This window comes from Narcine bancroftii, chromosome 6 (assembly GCF_036971445.1).
Source record: "Narcine bancroftii isolate sNarBan1 chromosome 6, sNarBan1.hap1, whole genome shotgun sequence".
In the NCBI taxonomy this organism is placed as follows: Eukaryota; Metazoa; Chordata; class Chondrichthyes; order Torpediniformes; family Narcinidae; genus Narcine; species Narcine bancroftii.
This window is the reverse complement of record NC_091474.1, coordinates 156,371,851-156,392,141: the sequence shown is the minus strand read 5'-3', so window position 1 is coordinate 156,392,141 and position 20,291 is coordinate 156,371,851. Positions and strand designations below refer to the sequence as shown.

Sequence of the window (20,291 nt, the reverse complement as noted above, 5' to 3'; positions counted from 1 at the left end):
CCGATATATTAGATATCTTACCTGGAATAATCAGGAATAATACATTGGAAGAAGTATTTGTTTCATCTTTCAGCCAACAGTCAAGGGATCCCAATTTTAACAGCTGAGTAGCAGCCCCATTACAGTAGAGGAATTCTTCCTGTGGTTCTTCCTCCATGGTGGATACAGAGCAAAACAAAATTTATTCCTGTCACAGAAACATGCAATTAGTGTCCTGTATTTGGAAAAGGTAAAGTGAATATTGAAGACTTAATTAAATTTACCTTCTACAGGTAGCACAAATTGTAACTGCATGAAACATAAATGAGGCAGGCATAGTTTCAATCACTTCATGGATGGCACAACTCAAAGTTGGACAGAAACTTCACTTTGAAGTTTAAAGCTGTCCAAATTGCACAGCTGCATGGAAATTGCTATCATAACAGAACAAGTACAAGCCAACTGAAGAATTCTAAACATGATAATAGCTGCAGTAACATTGATTTGATTTCACTGACAATAAAACGAGAGCAACAATGCAAGGTAAAGCATTAGAGCCATTTCTACAAGGGATCCTGGAATAATTCTGAATGTTAAATCGTGCATTAATAAAAACATAATTTAAAGGGCAATTTTGTTGATCGATTTGTTACTATGAATTTAAAGTTTTTACGAAGTACACAATCATCAAAGTGAAAAATCTTGCCCCTTGTCATGAAGTCAAACAATTCAGATTTCCTTCATAGTTACACAAATATATTTCAATTACTGTCAATCAGTCTTTCCATAACCAGGTTGAGGAAAGTACCGAGAAGCTTGAAAATGATCAGAAAAAAAACCCATGCATCAGTAATATACAAGGAGGTTCATGTCAGTTACAGTAAATTGAAACAATGAATAATAATATGAATTATTATTGAATATGAATATAATAATATGAATGCCAACTACCCTTAATTTCACTAGAGGCTGTCCTGAAAGCTGGTTCTTCTTACATGCACAATTATAGACCCTGATGACTACCCGACTGGAGGCTCTGACATTTGCCATCATGAAGTCCTTTGAGAGGCTGGTCATGGCTCACAATAACTCCAGCCTATCAGCCACTCTTAACCCAGTCCAATTTGCATACCCATGCAACAGCTCTACAGCAGATGCCAGATTCCTGGCCCAACACTCAACCTTTGGAAAACCGGGATTACAAGGTCATCCATGTCAGATGACTATTCATTGATCATAGCTCCACCTTCAACTCAAAAGTACCAAACAAACTCATTCCCAAACTCTGTGACCTTGGCCTCAGCTTCCTCTCTGCAATTTCAAATCAAGTTTATTGTCATCTGATTGCACAAGTACAACCTTATGAAAGAGAGTTTTCCGGTTCTCAGTGCAAAACACGCAAACCCACAAGACGTAACGCACACAGACAACAATGCATGTGTAAGACGAGTATTCATTTATACAAATAAATAAATAGATGTTGCTTTGTGAACATGAGAGTCCCAGATGGTTAATGTGAACAGTTCCATTGGTGGTTCAGCCTTCTCACTCCCTGTGGGAAGAAGTTGACTCTGAAACTCCTGTATCTCTTTCCTGAAGGAAGCAGCTGAAGGATGCAGTGTATGGGATGGAAGGGGTTCTCAATGATTTTGCGCACGTCTTCAGAGAACAATCCTTGTAGGTCACGTCGATGGGGAGGAGGGAAACTTTCTGCTGCTCTTATGATCCTGTGCATTGACCTCCAGTCCATTTCTCTGCAGCAACCATACCACATTATAATACAGTCGGCCAGGACACTCTCGATAGAGCTTCTTTAAAAGACTGCCATAATGGTGGCCAGTAGCCTACTGCATGCGGCAATCTCTCTACCTGCAGGAAGACCACCAGAGGGCAGATTACACCTGGCCAGCTGTCAATCAGCCAACCGGAATAGACCACTGGGGAGCTAATTCCTCCTGACTGGCTGTCAATCACCCGATCGGGATATAGTCCTAAGCCAGCCGTTCCTGAGCCAGTCACTCAGAAGCCAGCATCACAGCCACTATTGTAGCAGACACTTTTAGCCAAATAAAGCCTGTTGTACAGTCTTCAAATTTGTGTCTGCTTTCTGCTGCTGCAGTGCAGCACAATTTATTTGGTAAAATTTAAACCTGCCATGAAAAATCTCCTGATCGTCGGGACCCTGGAAATCGACCCTCGGCACCTGGAAGCCCAGGCACGCTTCGAGACCTGGAAGCACGCAGTCGAGGCAGTCATCCAGGCCCACTGACGTGGTCAATACGAACCAGAAGAAACTCGTGGTGCTCTGCAATAAATTGGGCCCTCATGCCTTCCAAGACTTCAGAGACTGCACCGAGTACCTGGAAGCGATGACCACCCTGGTGGCCATGTACAAGCCCCTGACAAACGTGGTATATGCCAGATACCTGCTAAGTATCCAAGCCCAGCAGGCAGGTGAGACATCTGAAGCCTGGGGTCCTGCGTGAGCTCTTCCATCTGTGTCTGGCAGAGCACGGGGTGAACGAAGGGGAAGTGGATTGATTGATCAGGGACACCTGTGTTCGAGGCCTGTGCTCAAGGACCGTCCGGCAGTAGCTGCTGGAAGACATCTCATTTGCCTGAACTGTGGAGGTGGTCCACTCCTTGGAGGCTGCAGCCCTCCATGCAGAAGCCTTTGACTCCCGACTTCCCCAAGCCTCTGCATGGCCGGCCCAGACAGCTGCCGTGACTCAGGGATCACTGGTGGAAGAGAGCATCGCTGCTGCAGGCACCCAGCGCTCTTGTAAGTACTGTGGGTTCCGGTGTAGGTCAGGCCAAAAATCTCATAAAAACTGCCTGGCCAGGAACCTGTTCAGCTCATGATGTGGCAAGAAAGGCCACTACGCGTAAGTGTGCTTCTCTAGGCCTGCCAGCAGCTCGGCGGCCCTTCATGATCACATCGCTATCCCCCAGACGCCACCACATGTGATGACCAGGCAAACACCATTGCTTTTTCTGTTACTTCTGTCCTCCTTGCCAGCCCCACCTCCGGCCCCACCCTACCCCAACCACCCCGACTAGCCCTCAGACACCCAGCACACCCTCACCAACCTTTGACCAGGAGCCAACCATGCAACGATCACAGAGACCCCGATGGCTGCCAGACTGTTTAATCTGTAATATGTAAACATGGCCTGGGACTATTACTCAACGCCCCCAGGACAATTTTAAAGAAGGGGATCAATGTGGTTTTACACCACTAGTCTACTGCAGGGGCCGATTTCTGTGGTCATGTGCTCACCATAGGTGCCGCCATACCTGCTGAAGCCTCACCTGCCAGGACCTGCCAGAATCGATGATGATATCACTTCTGCCGATGCCGAAAGTCACTTTCAGCCCCGATGTCATCACTACCGCCCGTGCGGGTGGCTCGACTGGCGGGTAAAGCAAACCATCCCCGCAGGGCGCCGCCATCTTTTGCCGACTGAAAACCACTGCCATCTTGGACCGATCAGGCCTACTTGGAACCGCACCACACCCTCCACCCAGGATAGGACAACGTGGTCAACACGGGTGCCGACCAGACCGCCCACTCGACACACCCCACACTTGCAGAGGACGCCACTGGCCACCACTCACCTAAATTGTCGGGGAGCAGTGATTCAGACCCCAAGATGGTCCTAGCGGCCATAAAACTTAAAAGAGATATCCCACATGGATTCGGGCGTTCGATGATGGACGTCACTATCAACGGTCAGGAAATTGGCGATTGGAATGAACCTCCCAGCATGGCTCACGTCTCTGGGACTGGTGCTCCCACAAGAATGACGCCCTGGTTAAGCAGGTGTTCCTCCTCCACCCCAATCACAACTATGCCTACATCAGTGGCCAGGAGGACACCGTCTTGACCAGGGATCTGGCACCAGTGGGGGAACCAACACGAGCACAGCCTCTACCACCAGAGGTCCACGTCGACCCGAAGCATCCTTCCTACCTCAGGCATCCAAGGCCCACCCATGACTCAGGGGGCGACCTATCTACCCCTCCCCTCCAGTGACATCCCCTCTTGCCGATCCAGGCCGACCCAGCCACTCCACGCTACACCACGCCAACCATTCTGGCACCCATCCCAACCACCCCTACCAGCCCTCAGGCACCCAGCACACCCTCGCCAACCTTTGACCAGGAGCCAACCCTGCGACGGTCACAGAGATCCCAATGGCCACCGGACTGTTTAATCTGTAATATGTAAACACTGCCTGGGATTATTACTCAATCCCCCCAGGACAATTTTAAAGAAGGGGGTCAATGTGGTGATACACCACTAGTCTACTGCAGGGGCTGATCTCTGTACCTACAGGAAGACCACCAGAGGACAGACTACACCTGTCCAGCTGTCAATCAGCCAACCTGAATAGATCCCTAGGGGGCTAACTCCACCCAGATGGCTGTCAATCATCCAACTGGGATATAGTCCTGAGCCCGTCACTCAGGAGCCACCATCACAGTCACTACTGTAGCAGAGACTTTTAGCCAAATCAAGCCTGTTGTACAGTCTTCAAGTTTGTGTCTGCTTTTTTGGTATGTTGCTTTTTGTGATTTTATTTAATACCTGATTTAGATCTTCCCAAAACTTTTCCACTTTCTCACATGCCCAAATTGGATGTACTGTTGTTCCCATTTCCTTCTTACAGTGAAAACATCTATCTGATACTGTTTGGTCTCATTTATTTAATTTTTGGGGCGTGGTATATAGCCTGTGTAACCAATTATATTGTATCATGTGTCTTCTTCTTTCTTTGGCTTGGCTTCGCGGACGAAGATTTATGGAGGGGGTAAAAAGTCCACGTCAGCTGCAGGCTCGTTTGTGGCTGACCAGTCCGATGCGGGACAGGCAGACACGATTGCAGCGGTTGCAAGGGAAAATTGGTTGGTTGGGGTTGGGTGTTGGGTTTTTCCTCCTTTGCCTTTTGTCAGTGAGGTGGGCTCTGCGGTCTTCTTCAAAGGAGGCTGCTGCCCGCCAAACTGTGAGGCGCCAAGATGCACGGTTTGAGGCGTTATCAGCCCACTGGCGGTGGTCAATGTGGCAGGCACCAAGAGATTTCTTTAGGCAGTCCTTGTACCTTTTCTTTGGTGCACCTCTGTCACGGTGGCCAGTGGAGAGCTCGCCATATAATACGATCTTGGGAAGGCGATGGTCCTCCATTCTGGAGACGTGACCCATCCAGCGCAGCTGGATCTTCAGCAGCGTGGACTCGATGCTGTCGACCTCTGCCATCTCGAGTACCTCGACGTTAGGGGTGTGAGCGCTCCAATGGATGTTGAGGATGGAGCGGAGACAACGCTGGTGGAAGCGTTCTAGGAGCCGTAGGTGGTGCCGGTAGAGGACCCATGATTCGGAGCCGAACAGGAGTGTGGGTATGACAACGGCTCTGTATACGCTTATCTTTGTGAGGTTTTTCAGTTGGTTGTTTTTCCAGACTCTTTTGTGTAGTCTTCCAAAGGCGCTATTTGCCTTGGCGAGTCTGTTGTCTATCTCATTGTCGATCCTTGCATCTGATGAAATGGTGCAGCCGAGATAGGTAAACTGGTTGACCGTTTTGAGTTTTGTGTGCCCGATGGAGATGTGGGGGGGCTGGTAGTCATGGTGGGGAGCTGGCTGATGGAGGACCTCAGTTTTCTTCAGGCTGACTTCCAGGCCAAACATTTTGGCAGTTTCCGCAAAGCAGGACGTCAAGCGCTGAAGAGCTGGCTCTGAATGGGCAACTAAAGCGGCACCATCTGCTAAGAGTAGTTCACGGACAAGTTTCTCTTGTGTCTTGGTGTGAGCTTGCAGGCGCCTCAGATTGAAGAGACTGCCATCCGTGCGGTACCGGATGTAAACAGCGTCTTCATTGTTGGGGTCTTTCATGGCTTGGTTCAGCATCATTATATTGTATCATGTGTAACCTTGTGTTTATTGTATTTCTCATAGTTCCGGAGCATAGCTTTTCCCATTTTTCATCTTTATGTTTGGATCTTGTTCACACTTTTGTTTGGGTTTACAGCTTATTTCATTGTTCTCTTTCTCTTGCAACTTGATGTACATGTTTGTTATAAATCTTTTAATTATCATTGCGTCTGTAATCACATATTCAAAGCTGCTTCCTTCTGGTAACCTCAGCCTGCTTCCCAGTTTGTCCTTTAAGTAGGTTTTCAGTTGGTGGTATGCAAACATTGTACTGTGAGTTAGTTCTTCTAAGTAATATTAGAAGTAAAGAATTAGGCCTCAAACTGGATGAAATGCAAAAAAGATTTATTATGATAGCCTTAGCTGTAGCAAACAAATGTATAATGTCAACCTGGAAATCAAAAAAGAGCCTGAGAGTACAGCAATGTTACATAGAAATTAATAAATGTATTCCATTGGAAAAAATAAGATATAATTTAAAAAATAAAGTCACAGTATTCAAACAAATTTGGGAACCGTACATGGAACACAACAGAGAGGGCCTACTGCGGACCTCCGTCCCCTAAAATGATAGAATGAAAAGAAGACTAAATGAACTGACCCAGTGTGTAAAAGTATATGACACAATTTTCTTGTTTATTTTCTTTGTGTGATGACATTGCTTAATGGGTTTTTTGTATTGTATATGTTGATCGTTTAGTGGGTAGGGAGGGGGATGGGAAGGAGGGGGGGAAGGGGAGAAAATGACACTGTATATTCAAGAGGGAAATGTTTGTGTGTGTTTTGGTTAATATGGTTCATAGTATGAAAAATAAAAATTTTTAAAAAAAGTTTGTGTCTGCTTACTGCTGCTGCGGGGCATCACAAGTAACCAGTCTTCTCAGGAAGTGCAGTCACTGTTGCACCTTCTTGACAAGTGAGGAGATGTTGTATGCCCACGATACGTCACTAGTTAAGTGAACTCCAAGGAATTTGATGCTCTCCACTACACAGTTGTTGATGTGTAGTGGAGTGTGGCTATTCCTTGTCCTCCTGAATTCCACGATAATCTCCTTCATCTTGTCCACATTACTCTCGCGCCATTTTACAAGATTTTCCACCTCTTCTCTGCAGTGTGACTTATAGTTGTGGCTGATGAGGCCAACTACTGCCTAACCTCCTGTCCAGCAGGCCACAATTAGTGAGAATTGGTCACAGAATAATCCACAACATCAGGTCCCCACAAGGCTGTGCACTCAACCCCCTCTGATACTCGCTATACAACCATGACAGTGTGGCCAAACACTCCTCCAACTCCTTATATAAATTCGCAGATGATACCACCTTTGTGGAATAGATCTCTAACAATGACAAGTTGGAGTATAGGAGGGAGAGTTTGGTGGTCCTTCGATATTCATAGGACCAACAAGCTGCTTATGGATTTCTGGAGGAGGGGTGAACCTCACCTTTGGGTCATCATCAACAATGCTGAGGTGGAGATAGGAGACTGCTTTAAGTTCCTTGGAGTGAATTTCTCCAGTGATTTGTCCTGGTCCACCCATGTTGACTAACTCTATTTCATCCAAAGCCTGAGGAAATTTGGCAATGTCGCCTCTACCATTTAATAACTTCTATTGATGTGCCACTAAAAGTATCCTGACAAAGTGACTCAGGAATTGCTCTGCCTTAGGCTGTAAGAAACTGTAAATATATTAAAATACTTCTCCTACCCCAGCCACACTTTCTTCACCATCCTCCCGACAAGAAGATTCACAAATATGAGATTATGCACCAACAGATTCAATAAGATGTTTTTCCTGTTTTTCCAACCTCAAAACATTAAAAATATGTTGCCATTGCCCCATACCTCTGATCTCCCTCTATAACTCTGCATTTTTGCACTGTGTTTAACTTGCTGTACTATGTATTTGATGTCTAGCTGGATTGCTTGCAAAACAAACTCTATCACTACATCACGCTACATGTACCATAGAAAAGCACAGAAAAGGCCACCTCGGCCCCTCTGGTCTGTGCTGAACCCTTTTTTTTTGCCTAGTCCCACTGACTTGCACCCTCCATGCCTCTCCCATCCGTGTACCTGTCCAAACTCTTCTTAAATGTTAAAACTGAGCCTGCATTCACCACTTCAGCTGGAAGCTCGTTCCAGACTCCCACCACTCTGTATGAAGAAGTTCTCCCTCATGTTCCCCCTAAACTTTTCCATTTTCACCCTCAACCCATGTCCTCTGGTTTGTATCTCACCCACCCTGAATGGAATAAGCCTATCTACATTCACTCTGTCTATCCCCCTCATAATTTTGAATACCTCAATCAAATCTTCCAACATTGTTCTATGCTCCAGGGAATAAAGTCCTCACCTGTTTAAAATTACCATGTAACTAATTTCCTGAAGTTCGAGCAACATCTAAGTAGATCTTCTCTGCACTCTTTCAATCTTATTGATATCTTTCCTGTAGTTAGGTGACCAAAACTACACATAATACTCCAAATTTGGCCTCATCAATGTCTTATACAACTTTGACATAACAGCCCAACTCCTGTACTGCATATTTTGATTTATTAAGGCTAATATGTCAAAAGCTCTTTTTACAACTTTATCCACATGTGACACCACTCTCAGGGAATTTTGTATCTGTATTCCCAGATCCCTCTGTTCTACTGCACTCCTCAGTGCCCTACCATTTACTGTGTACATTCTTTCTTGGTTTGTCCTTCCAAAATACAACAGCTTGACGATGAACTTGAGTTGAAACATACCTGACTAGAGTTTCCTATGGAATTTCAGCCACATTCAGGGAATCCCATCTGGAAATCAAAGGTAAATAGAGAAGAATTGGCTACCACTGAACTCTTGTCCAAAAGAACTGCTTGCATAGTCTTTCACTATCTGTGATAAATTATAATTCATTTTTTCTATTGTAATATATGCAAAAAGACCATGGAATGGCACTATTTAATCCAAGCAACCCCACATCAATGTAAAGAATATTAAAGCTTTGGACAGCACGGTTGACAGAGTGGTTAGCGCAACGCCTTTACAGCACCAGGACTTGAATATGGCACTGTCGGTAAGGAGTTTGTACGTTCTCCCTGTGTCCGTGTGGGTTTTCCCCTGAGGCTCCGCTTTCCTCCCACTGTATGAACCACATTAGGGGTTGTAGATTAATTGGTGTAAATTGGGCGGCACAGACTCGTAGGCTGAAATGGCCTGTTACTATGCTGGATGTCTAAATTTAAAATGATATTTATATTTAGCTCACTTCACCCTTAAACTTCCATTCCTTTGGTATTAATTTCACCTACCTTTTCAGTCAATACCTCAGGCTAAATCAGACTATCATTATATGCTACTGGAATTTGAATCTGTAGCACTGCCCTCGTTGGACATGTATCACAGTGTTAAAATCAACCCTGCTCATTCTTCTGATACTTTTAAACTTGTTATTCACAATTCTCCTGACCACTTCCTCATCTTTCAAGTCTCTAGAGGTAAAAGATGTCCAGTTCAATGCTGTCCATATTCTCACCTGTGCATCAGGAACCCACATTTGCTGACGTACATTAATTCAGATCCAAAATATTTTTGATTTAAAATTCATATTCTGATGCCCCAAACCTTATCACCAACTACTTCCAATCTAAAACCCTGCAAGAACTCAACATTCCTCTCATAATTATTGACATAAACATTTACTCCACCCTGAATGACAACAACTCCTTCAGTCATTCACTCTTTCATACTTTAAGACTCTCTGCAAAATATTCCCCTTTGTCCAAACTTTTACACTGCCTCCTTTCACTCCATGTTAACATTTGGCTGACCATCTATCCATATCTGTTTTCCATGTTAGAGGCATTAAGTTTATTGTCACATACATTTGTATAATATACAGATGTGACTCAAATCTTACTTGCTGCAGCTTTGCAGGTTTCTCTTCTTTCTTTGGCTTGGCTTCGCGGACGAAGATTTATGGAGGGGGTAAAAGTCCACGTCAGCTGCAGGCTCGTTTGTGGCTGACAAGTCCGATGCGGGACAGGCAGACACGGTAGCACCGGCTTCAGGGGAAAATTGGTTGGTTGGGGTTGGGTGTTGGGTTTTTCCTCCTTTGCCTTTTGTCAGTGAGGTGGGCTCTGCGGTCTTCTTCAAAGGAGGTTGCTGCCCGCCAAACTGTGAGGCGCCAAGATGCACGGTTTGAGGCGATATCAGCCCACTAGCGGTGGTCAATGTGGCAGGCACCAAGAGATTTCTTTAGGCAGTCCTTGTACCTCTTCTTTGGTGCACCTCTGTCACGGTGGCCAGTGGAGAGCTCGCCATATAACACGATCTTGGGAAGGCGATGGTCCTCCATTCTGGAGACGTGACCCACCCAGTGCAGCTGGATCTTCAGCAGCGTGGACTCGATGCTGTCGACCTCTGCCATCTCGAGTACTTCGACGTTAGGGATGAAAGCGCTCCAATGGATGTTGAGGATGGAGCGGAGACAACGCTGGTGGAAGTGTTCTAGGAGCCGTAGGTGATGCCGGTAGAGGACCCATGATTCGGAGCCGAACAGGAGTGTGGGTATGACAACAGCTCTGTATACGCTTATCTTTGTGAGGTTTTTCAGTTGGTTGTTTTTCCAGACTCTTTTGTGTAGTCTTCCAAAGGCGCTATTTGCCTTGGCGAGTCTGTTGTCTATCTCATTGTCGATCTTTGCATCTGATGAAATGGTGCAGCCGAGATTGGTAAACTGGTTGACCGTTTTGAGTTTTGTGTGCCCGATGGAGATGTGGGGGGGCTGGTAATCATGGTGGGGAGCTGGCTGATGGAGGACCTCAGTTTTCTTCAGGCTGACTTCCAGGCCAAACATTTTGGCAGTTTCCGCAAAGCAGGACGTCAAGCGCTGAAGAGCTGGCTCTGAATGGGCAACTAAAGCGGCATCGTCTGCAAAGAGTAGTTCACGGACAAGTTTCTCTTGTGTCTTGGTGTGAGCGTGCAGGCGCCTCAGATTGAAGAGACTGCCATCCGTGCGGTACCGGATGTAAACAGCGTCTTCATTGTTGAGGTCTTTCATGGCTTGGTTCAGCATCATGCTGAAGAAGATTGAAAAGCCTTGAATCTGCCTTGCTTCACGCCATTGTTAATGGAGAAGGGTTCAGAGAGCTCATTGCTGTATCTGACCCGACCTTGTTGGTTTTCGTGCAGTTGGATAATGGCGACTTCAGGGGTTTCTACGAGGCTCTAAAGGCTGTGTACGGCCCCTCACCCCAAGTCCAAAGCCCGCTGCGCAGCTCAGACGGCAAAGTCCTCCTCAGCGACAAGATCTCCATCCTCAACCGATGGTCAGAACACTTCCAATCTCTTTTCAGTACCAACCGCTCAGTCCAAGATTCCGCCCTGCTCCAGCTCCCTCAACAGCCCCTAAGGCTAGAGCTGGATGAGGTTCCCACCCTGGATGAGACATATAAGGCAATCGAACAACTGAAAAGTGGCAAAGCAGCAGGTATGGATGGAATCCCCCCAGAAGTCTGGATGGCTGGCGGCAAAACTCTGCATGCCAAACTGCATGAGTTTTTCAAGCTTTGTTGGGACCAAGGTAAACTGCCTCAGGATCTTCGTGATGCCACCATCATCACCCTGTACAAAAACAAAGGCGAGAAATCAGACTGCTCAAACTACAGGGGAATCACGTTGCTCTCCATTGCAGGCAAAATCTTCGCTAGGATTCTACTAAATAGAATAATACCTAGTGTCGCTGAGAATATTCTCCCAGAATCACAGTGAGGCTTTCGCGCAAACAGAGGAACCACTGACATGGTCTTTGCCCTCAGACAGCTCCAAGAAAAGTGCAGAGAACAAAACAAAGGACTCTACATCACCTTTGTTGACCTCACCAAAGCCTTCGACACCGTGAGCAGGAAAGGGCTTTGGCAAATACTAGAGCGCATCGGATGTCCCCCAAAGTTCCTCAACATGATTATCCAACTGCACGAAAACCAACAAGGTCGGGTCAGATACAGCAATGAGCTCTCTGAACCCTTCTCCATTAACAATGGCGTGAAGCAAGGCTGTGTTCTCGCACCAACCCTCTTTTCAATCTTCTTCAGCATGATGCTGAACCAAGCCATGAAAGACCCCAACAATGAAGACGCTGTTTACATCCGGTACCGCACGGATGGCAGTCTCTTCAATCTGAGGCGCCTGCAAGCTCACACCAAGACACAAGAGAAACTTGTCCGTGAACTACTCTTTGCAGATGATGCCGCTTTAGTTGCCCATTCAGAGCCAGCTCTTCAGCGCTTGACGTCCTGCTTTGCGGAAACTGCCAAAATGTTTGGCCTGGAAGTCAGCCTGAAGAAAACTGAGGTCCTCCATCAGCCAGCTCCCCACCATGACTACCAGCCCCCCCACATCTCCATCGGGCACACAAAACTCAAAACGGTCAACCAGTTTACCTATCTCGGCTGCACCATTTCATCAGATGCAAGGATTGACAATGAGATAGACAACAGACTCGCCAAGGCAAATAGCGCCTTTGGAAGACTTCACAAAAGAGTCTGGAAAATCAACCAACTGAAAAACATCACAAAGATAAGCGTATACAGAGCCGTTGTCATACCCACACTCCTGTTCGGCTCCGAATCATGAGTCCTCTACCGGCACCACCTACGGCTCCTAGAACGCTTCCACCAGCGTTGTCTCCGCTCCATCCTCAACATCCATTGGAGCGCTCACACCCCTAACGTCAAGGTACTCGAGATGGCAGAGGTCGACAGCATCGAGTCCACGCTGCTGAAGATCCAGCTGCGCTGGATGGGTCACGTCTCCAGAATGGAGGACCATCGCCTTCCCAAGATCGTATTATATGGCGAGCTCTCCACTGGCCACCGTGACAGAGGTGCACCAAAGAAAAGGTACAAGGACTGCCTAAAGAAATCTCTTGGTGCCTGCCACATTGACCACCGCCAGTGGGCTGATAACGCCTCAAACCGTGCATCTTGGCGCCTCACAGTTTGGCGGGCAGCAGCCTCCTTTGAAGAAGACCGCAAAGCCCACCTCACTGACAAAAGGCAAAGGAGGAAAAACCCAACACCCAACCCCAACCAACCAATTTTCCCTTGCAACCGCTGCAATCGTGTCTGCCTGTCCCGCATCGGACTGGTCAGCCACAAACGAGCCTGCAGCTGACGTGGACTTTTTACCCCCTCCATAAATCTTCGTCCGCGAAGCCAAGCCAAAGAAAGAATCATGTTGAGGAACTTTGGGGGACATCTGATGCACTCTAGTATTTGCCAAAGCCCTTTCCTGCTCACGGTGTCGAAGGCTTTGGTGAGGTCAACAAAGGTGATGTAGAGTCCTTTGTTTTGTTCTCTGCACTTTTCTTGGAGCTGTCTGAGGGCAAAGACCATGTCAGTAGTACCTCTGTTCGCGCGAAAGCCGCACTGTGATTCTGGGAGAATAGTCTCGGCGACACTTGGTATTATTCTATTTAGTAGAATCCTAGTGAAGATTTTGCCTGCAATGGAGAGCAGCGTGATTCCCCTGTAGTTTGAGCAGTCTGATTTCTCGCCTTTGTTTTTGTACAGGGTGATGATGGTGGCATCACGAAGATCCTGAGGCAGTTTTCCTTGGTCCCAACAAAGCTTGAAAAACTCATGCAGTTTGGCATGCAGAGTTTTGCCGCCAGCCTTCCAGACCTCTGGGGGGGATTCCATCTGCTGCTTTGCCACTTTTCAGTTGTTCGATTGCCTTATATGTCTCATCTATCTATATCTGTTTTCCATGTTAGAGGCATTAAGTTTATTGTCACATACATTTGTATAATATACAGATGTGACTCAAATCTTACTTGCTGCAACTTTGCAGGTACATCAAACACATTAACACTTACAGTATACCGTATATTTTGGCATATAAGACAACCTTCAGATAAGACGGGTCGCCTCATTTTCATGGTTTTATCATATATCAGGTGTATAAGATGACCCCCACCCCCCAAAAAAAACATAGTGTTGACTGAGCTAGTTGTATCATGGAGCTCCCAGCAAAAGAAAGTATGAAGCAAGTTTTAAGTTAAAAGTCATTGAAGTGGGTAAGGAGTCGACCAACTGAGCTGCTTTCCTGCAACATTTGAAATAAGTGAGAAGATGGTAAGAGAGTGGAGAAAGAATGAGGATGTTTTCAGAAAAAAAAACCCCAAAAAAATGTTCAATGAGAAGAGGAATCATTCGTTGGCCACAGCTGGAAAATCACGTTGCAGAATGGGCACACGAACAGAGGGAAGATTACTACATAGTCACAAGAAATAAAATCAGACCATATGCAGTGAAGTGGGCAAAGTCAAACCTAGAAGAGAGTAAAGATGTTAAAGGTACAGTAGGTTGGTGCAACAGTTTCATGAACAGGAAAAATCTGGTATTATGACATAAAACAAAAATCGCTCAGAAACTACCAACAGATCTTGATCATAAAGTTATCATTTTTCAGCAGTTTATTATACGTCAGGAGCAGAATCACCAGTCTTCATATTGGAAACATGGACAAACCCCCATGAATTTCGACATGATAGGCCATAAAACTGGGGAATGTAAAGGTGTGAAAACTGAGCAAGCCAGAATACGGGCCATGAAAGGACCAGGTTTAGTGATGTTATCATACATGGTTTATGGTACGAAGATAAAACCCATTGTAATCTTCAAGTGCAAACTAAAACCCAAAATAAAATTCCCAGCAGGTGTTTTTGTACATTTTCATGAAAAAGGATGGATGAAAGTGGTGTAAAACTATGGATAAACAATGCGTGGAACAAGCGGCCAGGTGGTATATGCAAATTTCGGAGTTTGTTGGTCTGGGATATGTTTCGCAGCCACTTTACGGAGAACACAAAAAATAAATTAGCACTAAATAATACTGTGTTTGCTGTTATCCCAGGTGGCTTTGACTTCTCTTATTGTAACCACGAGATGTCTGCTTGAACAAGCCATTTAAAGATCATATGCGTGAAGAATAGAATAATTAGATGACAAGTGCAGAAAAATCCTTTAGAAAAGGCAGGACAAGGTGTGCTGCATCACTTGATGTGCTGTGTGATTTTGTGATCAAAGTATGGGAAAGTGAAATAGAGACTGTAATGAAAACTCTCAAAAAGTGTGATATCTCTAGTGCAATGGATGGTATGGAGCATGATTTATTGTGGGACACTGACAATGAAGTGGAAGCAGACTCATCAGATACAGACTGAGAGCTGTACGATGACTGTGTAAACAGTGAGACTCTAGATGTCCTTGCCTCAGACGAGGATAGTGATTTTGAAGGAATTTAAATGTGTTTTTTTTACAAAAATTTTTTTCTAATTTGGCGGATACTTGAAAATTTTGTTGTTGGGTGGGACTTTTGGGCGCTTCAAGGGTCATCTTATATACCAAATATACACCGAGTGGTTTTTTTCAGTAGAATTTAAGGTCTCATTTTTGAAACAGGCATACAAGACAACCCTGTTGTTGAGTGCTTTTTGAGGGTTTCAAGGGTTATCTTATATGCTGGCATTTACACTAATTAACACGTAAAAAGAGAAATAAGGACAACAAATATAAAAGGAAGAGAAATAAATAAATAGACAATGTTTACGATATAATAATGTGCTGTGACAATAATAATGACAAACCTTTTGATGGTCTTAACATAGTGCTATGGTTAGGGTAGTACAGAAAGCTTCAAGAACCTGTTAGCTTTTGGAATGAATGTGTGGTTGCCCTTTATGGGAGAACCATACTGAATGCACAAAGAATCTAAAGCTAGTCATGGGCCATTGTTATGCCCATTCCACAGGCTTAACTTTTTTTTTGACCCTCACATGTTAGGAACTACATGTGCTCCCCTGTTACAAGGCTCACGAAAAGAACCAAAAAGACCATTTAAGAAATAACAAGCAATCTAAGGACCTCTGGAACCTACGTCTTTGAATACATGGTTCATATTCAAGTTCGGTTACAGTGACCTTTCAGGTTCTACTCATAACAGGTGCAACTTTTATCTGAATCAGATCCAAATTCACCTTCAAACAATTATTTAATCAGTTTCTATTTGGTAACAGATTTTATTCCTGACATGGAGCTCTTTTTCAAATTTCTTTCTATTTGATGATCAATGTGCTCCTGTTTCACATAAGCATTCCCCATGTCGCTCCAGTCTATACTGAATATAGTCTCCTGGAGGCAAAGATCATTCACTGAAACAAATCTGACATGCAAGACGATAAGTACTTAACTTAGGCTAAATGATTTAGGAACATTTACTATGTCAACCACCTATGTCTTCCACTGATGTGGTTCATTGATTATTTGCAGCAAGATCTGAGGTGGATGACATGGAACTTCCTTGCATTTGATAATGGGCAATTCTTCTTTAAGAAATATTATACAGAAATTGTTGCCACATGGAAGCTAACCCAGCTTAATAATGGTGAGAGCAGGTGTTTGCAATGAAATACCTTATTATCGGACTCTTCTGATGCTTCTCCCCAAGTTCAGATATCAATAACAAAACTCTTTTCTCAGAAATATATTTTGGTGATGCTTGCCCACTGCTGATAAATTGCAGATGGTGAAGAAGGAAAGCCAGTTGCAATTGGAAAAGTGGTTAATCTTAGAGTTTTATTCCAAATGTGGCAGTCTGTCACCTTGGTTGCCAGGAAGCACAGTACTTTTCATACTGAACAGTGTGCGGTGGCTACTAGCCTTGACACTTGCAGCTGAAAGTTTCAATGACTTAGTGTCCTGTAGAAACAGTAGCAGATACAGATAGGGCTTATGAGCCAGTGTTATAAATAGAAACTTACCTATGATCCTTTAACCTGTAACAATAGTACTACCACTTTCTCCATCCACCGTGTACCCAAAGGCAGAATGTCCGTGTGCATGCAACAACAATTCCCTTTCTGGAACCTCTGCCCACACTTGTTGAACAGGCATAACATCATCTAGTTAAGAATTAAATGTTTTAAATTTGAATATATTGTAAGTAGCAAGAACCGTGTTTTAATCTCATGTTCCAGATTTTAGTTGCCACCACATAAAAGCTCAGAGTTGTTTTCAGGCATTTAAAGTTTATATGAACAGAATTTCTTGAAACATGGCCATTTCCATTTGAGGAAAGAAATATGAAATTACAGATAAAACAGTACACATGACTTAAAAGTGTTATCAAGTTTTGACTGCACTAAATGAAAATCTAAATATTGCTCAAAATCTAAAATAAAAACAGAAGGTGCTGGAAAGACACAAGTCTACAGGTTATGTGGAAATAAAAACAATTAATATTTCTAGTCCAAGACTCTCTTTCAGAATGTTCAAAAGGAAGGTCCCATTCCTGATAGCTTACATGTCTCATTGACTATTTAAATGCATGCTCTTTCTCATATTACACGGAAAACTTAAATGTGCTTGCCTTTTTCTCCTTCTTCCTTGTAAGAATCCCCTCCATTGCTTTATAAAAAAAATCTTTATTCCCAATATTAATCAAGATTGTGTATTTAAATTGGCTTTTTAAATAGGTAAATTAGCATGCTATTTTACTGTATATTTAAACAAATGAAGCTTTGTTTCAGTTTGCACAATAAAAATAATTGAAAAAGAAAAATTCATGCAAAATGTTCTTTCTGATCATCCAGTCATATGCTGATAATAGATTCTTTTCTATGTTAAATACCCTTATTGGGTTCAATTTATATTGAGTTAGAGTTCTAACTACTTCATTTCCAAAATTCATGAACATTTCACAGTTCCACTTCAGCCATGATTCCCATCAGCAAAAATGACTGCAAGCAATATTTAGTCTGTGCTCCTGCAAATTGGAATAAAACTCTGACTTACCACCAAGTTCCAACCAAGTGTCACTTATTTGGAGTGGATGAACTCCCTTTCCTAAGGTGCAAAACAAAAACATAAAAGGGCAATAATCTGATCAGTCTGGGATCTACATTGCATTAAAAGGTATTGCAGATCATGTTACGGCAAATTTTCTGCTCCTGTTATTGTGCAGTTCAGCAACCAAATGAGAAGAAGGGAGTGTGTAATGGCAGTGCTTCCACTGTCTGAACCCAGGGTGAGCGGGGAGTGGAGACAGCACTCCCTCACGGGATGCTACTGCCCAGTGCTATTGCCATTGGCTCTGTACAGTCTTTAAATTGCCTGTTAAAGAGTCAATGGTGTTTTATTCAAAATCCTGTGATCATGGGGTCTGGGCTCAAGCTGCCTGTGTTCTGCAGCGTTCTCAAGGGATTGCAGACTCCTGGGGAGCAGTGGACTGGCACAAGACATCATTTACGGGGAGAACACATCCTGTTGAGGCAAAGTAGAGAAGATAACCCTAAGGACAGTGACAACAGTGGCGGACTAGCAATGGATTCTGCAGCTCACACAGACAGCTGCTGGGAGCTCACTCTTGCTTTTCTTTCTCTGACTGAAAGGGGCACTCGGGAATTAAGCTAATGATGAATCTTTGTCTGTCTTATGGCAAACTAATGGCAATTTTGTGTAATATTACATTTCTGTTTTATTATATGGTAATAAATAGTATCTGATCTGAATCATGTCAAAACGTTTCAGCTGATATTAAGAGACACACGATACTGCATATGCTGGTATCTGAAGCAAAAAAATCTTTGCTGAGGGAACTCAGAAGGTTGAATAGAATTAGTAGTGGGGGGGGGAGAAGAGAAATTATCAGAATTTCTAGTCAAAACCATTCCTTTCCGTTCCCCCCTCCAAGATACCTGATAAAAGGCCTGGACCCAAAACTTCAGTTATTCTTTATTTCCTATGAAATCTGTATAACCTGCTGAGTTTCTCTGGCACATTTTTTATCTTGCATTTTTCTCTCCATTGATACTTCTCGACTCACTTTGTTCCTCTAAGTTTGTTTTCCACTGTTTATTTCAAATTTTGCTGTGTGAGGAAAATCTTTCAAGATGGTGTTCACCCAAGATAAACAGGTGTGAGGTTCTGGTGAAGAGTGTGGGAACATTAAATATTTCATTTTCCACAGATATTGGCTGACCTGTTGAGTGTTTCCAGGATTTTCTTATATAAATGTTTATATCTGCACTTATGAACATTCAAATGTAGAGGGCGCAATTATTCATTCAGTGGGTGAATTTATTTATTAGGTCCTGACGTAACATGGCATTTAAATCAAGAGAAAAAATTGCAAATTTGGATGCATGCAGAAATTGAACCTATCTGAATATAACTAACGACTTTGACTAACAAACAAAAATAAAAAGGTGAGAAAATGAGAGGAACTGTAACTTATAGCTTTAAAACAGCCCTTTAAATCAGCAATTAATTATAGTTCATTTGTATTTCAGAGAATTTATCAGTTTTGTTCCTTAGCCTGGGATAGAGCAAAAGCAAACTGTCGAACAGGGTACTGTTTAGTGTTTTTTAAAAAAATCTTCATTTAAAAAAACATCTTCCTCAATAAAGTAAAAAGTTTAAAGTAAAACTAAATGCTTTAAAAGTAAATGACACATATGGCTTAAAAAATATATGTAGCCAAACAAATCCAATAGCAGAACCTCTTTATTCATTCAGTAATAGATAATTAGCTTTAAATATCTCAAAACGTAGTATGAAATGACAAACAAGCAAGCCTTGTATTAGTTCTTTTCATTAACAAGTTCATTATTTTAGAGAAAGGTATCTCTGTCATCACTGATATTTAGAAGAAAGGAAATAAAATAAAATAATGAAATAATAGTTGAGCTTTACAAGTTTTCCCAATTATTCAATGAATAGGAAGCCTTCTTAATTATAATTTACAATGTATTTTAGTATTTCCTGCTTGAAATAGAACCCCATTTGCAAAAGGTGGTTGTACTGATTTAATCCAGTCATGAAATACTTCATCAAATGAAAGTATTTTTACAGTCATCCTGCCAAATATCTAACAAAATCAAAATGAAAATATTCCAAACACTGGTGCAGATGGTAAAATCATTCATGAATAATAAATTCTTTCTTGATGTAGAGCAAATTTTAAAAGAAAGCTTTGATGGCTAAATCACTACCACTATCAAATATTTTAATTTGTAGGGTCCCAAAAGTGATGTAATAACTCCAGACTCAAGTTGATGTCTTCAATTTCTCCAATGGTGAAAGTCACATGGACATTTTATGTGAAAAGCAAGGTTAACGCACAGCAAGAGACTGTGTGTTCTTCTTCGTGGACTTGTTCTCAACATATAAAACATACTGGCAGAAAATTAAACTTTATATGAGTATGTCCATTCATATTCCTTCTCTACAAATGATTAGCTAATCTAACTGAATGCAAATCTTGTAAACACTGTCCTCATAAACAGCCATCTAAACTAGTTCCTTGTTACTGCCCAAATTTCTTTAT

The 20,291-nt window shown here is 43.3% G+C and overlaps 1 protein-coding gene across 23 annotated transcripts in view; it reads right to left on the bottom strand.

The window, feature by feature from the left end:
* Nucleotides 1–20,291, bottom strand: part of ldah (lipid droplet associated hydrolase) — a 281,972-nt gene that overhangs the window by 246,199 nt on the left and 15,482 nt on the right. For 7 of the 23 annotated variants that reach the window (XM_069886448.1, XM_069886428.1, XM_069886430.1 and 4 more), the window contains 2 exons: nucleotides 17,759–17,809; nucleotides 22–187 (listed from right to left, as the gene is read on the bottom strand). In XM_069886448.1, coding sequence (XP_069742549.1) covers nucleotides 22–157 — 136 coding nt within the window. In that variant the 5' untranslated portion in view covers nucleotides 158–187; nucleotides 17,759–17,809. Of the gene's footprint in view, nucleotides 1–21; nucleotides 188–8,665; nucleotides 8,714–15,552; nucleotides 15,653–16,377; nucleotides 16,664–17,758; nucleotides 17,810–20,291 lie in introns of those variants that run through there. The other 16 variants (XM_069886429.1, XM_069886427.1, XM_069886426.1 and 13 more) reach the window with 9 other exon arrangements.